This window comes from Micropterus dolomieu, unplaced genomic scaffold (genome assembly GCF_021292245.1).
Source record: "Micropterus dolomieu isolate WLL.071019.BEF.003 ecotype Adirondacks unplaced genomic scaffold, ASM2129224v1 contig_13976, whole genome shotgun sequence".
In the NCBI taxonomy this organism is placed as follows: domain Eukaryota; kingdom Metazoa; phylum Chordata; class Actinopteri; order Centrarchiformes; family Centrarchidae; genus Micropterus; species Micropterus dolomieu.
The window spans coordinates 1-2,261 of NW_025742962.1; the positions used below are offsets into that span (position 1 = coordinate 1).

Below are 2,261 nucleotides of genomic sequence, written 5' to 3' on the forward strand. Positions count from 1 at the left end.
CAGTGATCTCCTGCTCCAGCTTCTCCTGAAGCTCTTTGACTCGACTCACTTCAGTGTCCTGCTGGGATCTGAGCTGCCGCTTCACATCAGACCTTCTTTTCTCCATCAGACGGATCAGCTCGGTGAAGATCTTCTCACTGTCCTCCGCTGCTTTATCAGCAGAGCCATTGATAGCCTCCACCTCCTGCTGAAGCACCTTCACATCTTTCTGTCTGTCCTGGATTCTCTGCTGGATGTTTTGTCGACTCACCTCGAGCTCTCTCTGCCTCTCGGTCCTTTCTGCTGCAGCTGAGACTGTGTCGTGGCCTTTATGTTCATCCACAGGGCAGAGATAACAGATACACTGCTGATCAGTACGGCAGAACATCTTCATCACCTCATCGTGACGAGAGCAGATGTTCTCCTGGAGCTTCTTGGAGGGCTCCACCAGCTTGTGTTTCTTTAACGGAGCCACATCATAATGAGGCTGCAGGTGTTTCTCACAGTAAGAGGCCAGACAGAACAGACAGGACTTGAGGGCTTTCAGTTTTCTCCCAGTGCAGACATCACAGGCCACATCTTCAGGTCCAGCATAGCAGTGATCAGCAGGAGCAGCTTGGAGTCCAGTCTTCTTCAGTTCCTCCACTAAATCTGCTAACATGGTGTTTTTCAGCAGGACAGGCCTCGGTGTGAAGGTCTGCCTACACCGAGGGCAGCTGTGGATTTTCTTCTCATCCTCTACATCCCAGAAGCTTTTAATACAGTTCATGCAGTAGCTGTGTCCACAGGGAATAGCCACCGGATCCTTCAGCAGATCCAGACAGATCGAACAGCAGAATTTTGCTCGGTCCAGCTGAACTCCTTTCTGCGCCATTTCACCTCTCAGTGGCTCAACGACTGTCTGAGTTTCACTTCCTCAGGAGGAAGAGGAAGGGTTATCAAGCTGTGACTCACTACAGGAAGGGGAGCAGCTCTGTGGAATTTTGTTTCCTCATTTACAGCGAAGCCTCGGTTAAAACCTGCTCCTGTCTGAAGACATTAAAGTTTTTAGTTGTAAAATACTTCTTGGCTCCATATTTCTCCAACTCAAATTCTGTTCAATGTTTCTTTGACTGGTTAAAACCAGCTGACTGACAGTAATCAAACTACAGTGTCCTAAAATCCTTAAACTGTTGTATAATCATGTTCTCACTTCTTTGAAGTGTAAATAAAGGAGGACAAACTGAAGTCAAAGCTGCAGTCAGTGAGAACCAGAAGCCAAACAAACACTAATAAAGTCGATCAGTTCAGCTTTTTGATTTGAAATGATGCCATGTGTGTAAAAGGTGATGAGGACTCTAAACACAGGTGCATCACAAGCTGCCATTTGATCACATTTGTTCTTTTCTTTGTAAACCAGTGAGTTTAAAATCAGTTCTGGACCAGTTTTATTGAGGGGGCCGGGCTGGGACCAGTTGTTTTGTCAGAGGGGCCCATTCAGTCCGGGACCAAAGAGACAAAGGCAAAGTTCAAGTTTTCTAAATGTCTTTAGTGTATAATGTGATGTTTCAGTATGTTTCAGTAACTCACAGTTCTTAGTTTCAGGATCTTTTCAGTAACTTAGTTATAGCACAAAAAACCTTCCTGTTAACTTTAGATCAAGTTCCATTCTTTGATGCAACACTTCTTGGTAGAGCTTAATGAACAGTAGAAGCTCTAGTGTACGAGAAATTGATCCCAGTTTCTATTTTGTATCCCACTATAACTTTAGCTGGGAAACAACAAATGCCTCCATATTCACCCTGTTATTAGTCCTGATGTGAAGAATACACAACATTAAATACTTGATGGTAGGCCATCATCTGTGCGTTATGGAGGGGAAACATATTTGGCAGACTGCATGTCCAGCCTGGTAGGAGCAGCAGGCTGCTGTTATCGCTTTCTGTGTATGAAAAGTTTTGTTTAAATGCATTATTAGACTGTCAGGATAATAATTTGCCCTTTAAGGAGGGCGACTGGAACGATTTCCTGCAACATCCAAAGGCTATCCATGCAGTGGAAACGTGGATTACAAGGACAAAATATTGTGTCCAACGCTGCATTCAGTCTAATGTACATTTGGAGTCCAGTAGATGTAAGTTAACGTTGAGGCGATCAATGTGTTAAACTGGTTTCAGTGATCTTGATTTTACAGTATCGATGGCGGAGATATTTGCAGGGTCGGACTGGGAGAAGAACCAGCCCACGTCACCACACATCCCCACTCACAAACACATGTTCACTACTTTGTGTGCAGGCGGTGA

At 44.8% G+C, this 2,261-nt stretch overlaps 1 protein-coding gene across 1 annotated transcript; it reads right to left on the minus strand.

Annotated features, from left to right (window-relative positions):
• Positions 1-4: 4 nt before the first annotated feature.
• Positions 5-1,486, minus strand: LOC123966677 (tripartite motif-containing protein 29-like; the record flags this gene model as incomplete). Its single annotated transcript, XM_046042813.1, has 1 exon — positions 5-1,486. A coding segment is annotated over exon 1 (849 nt), but the record flags the coding sequence as incomplete, so codon positions are not given.
• Positions 1,487-2,261: the final 775 nt, after the last annotated feature.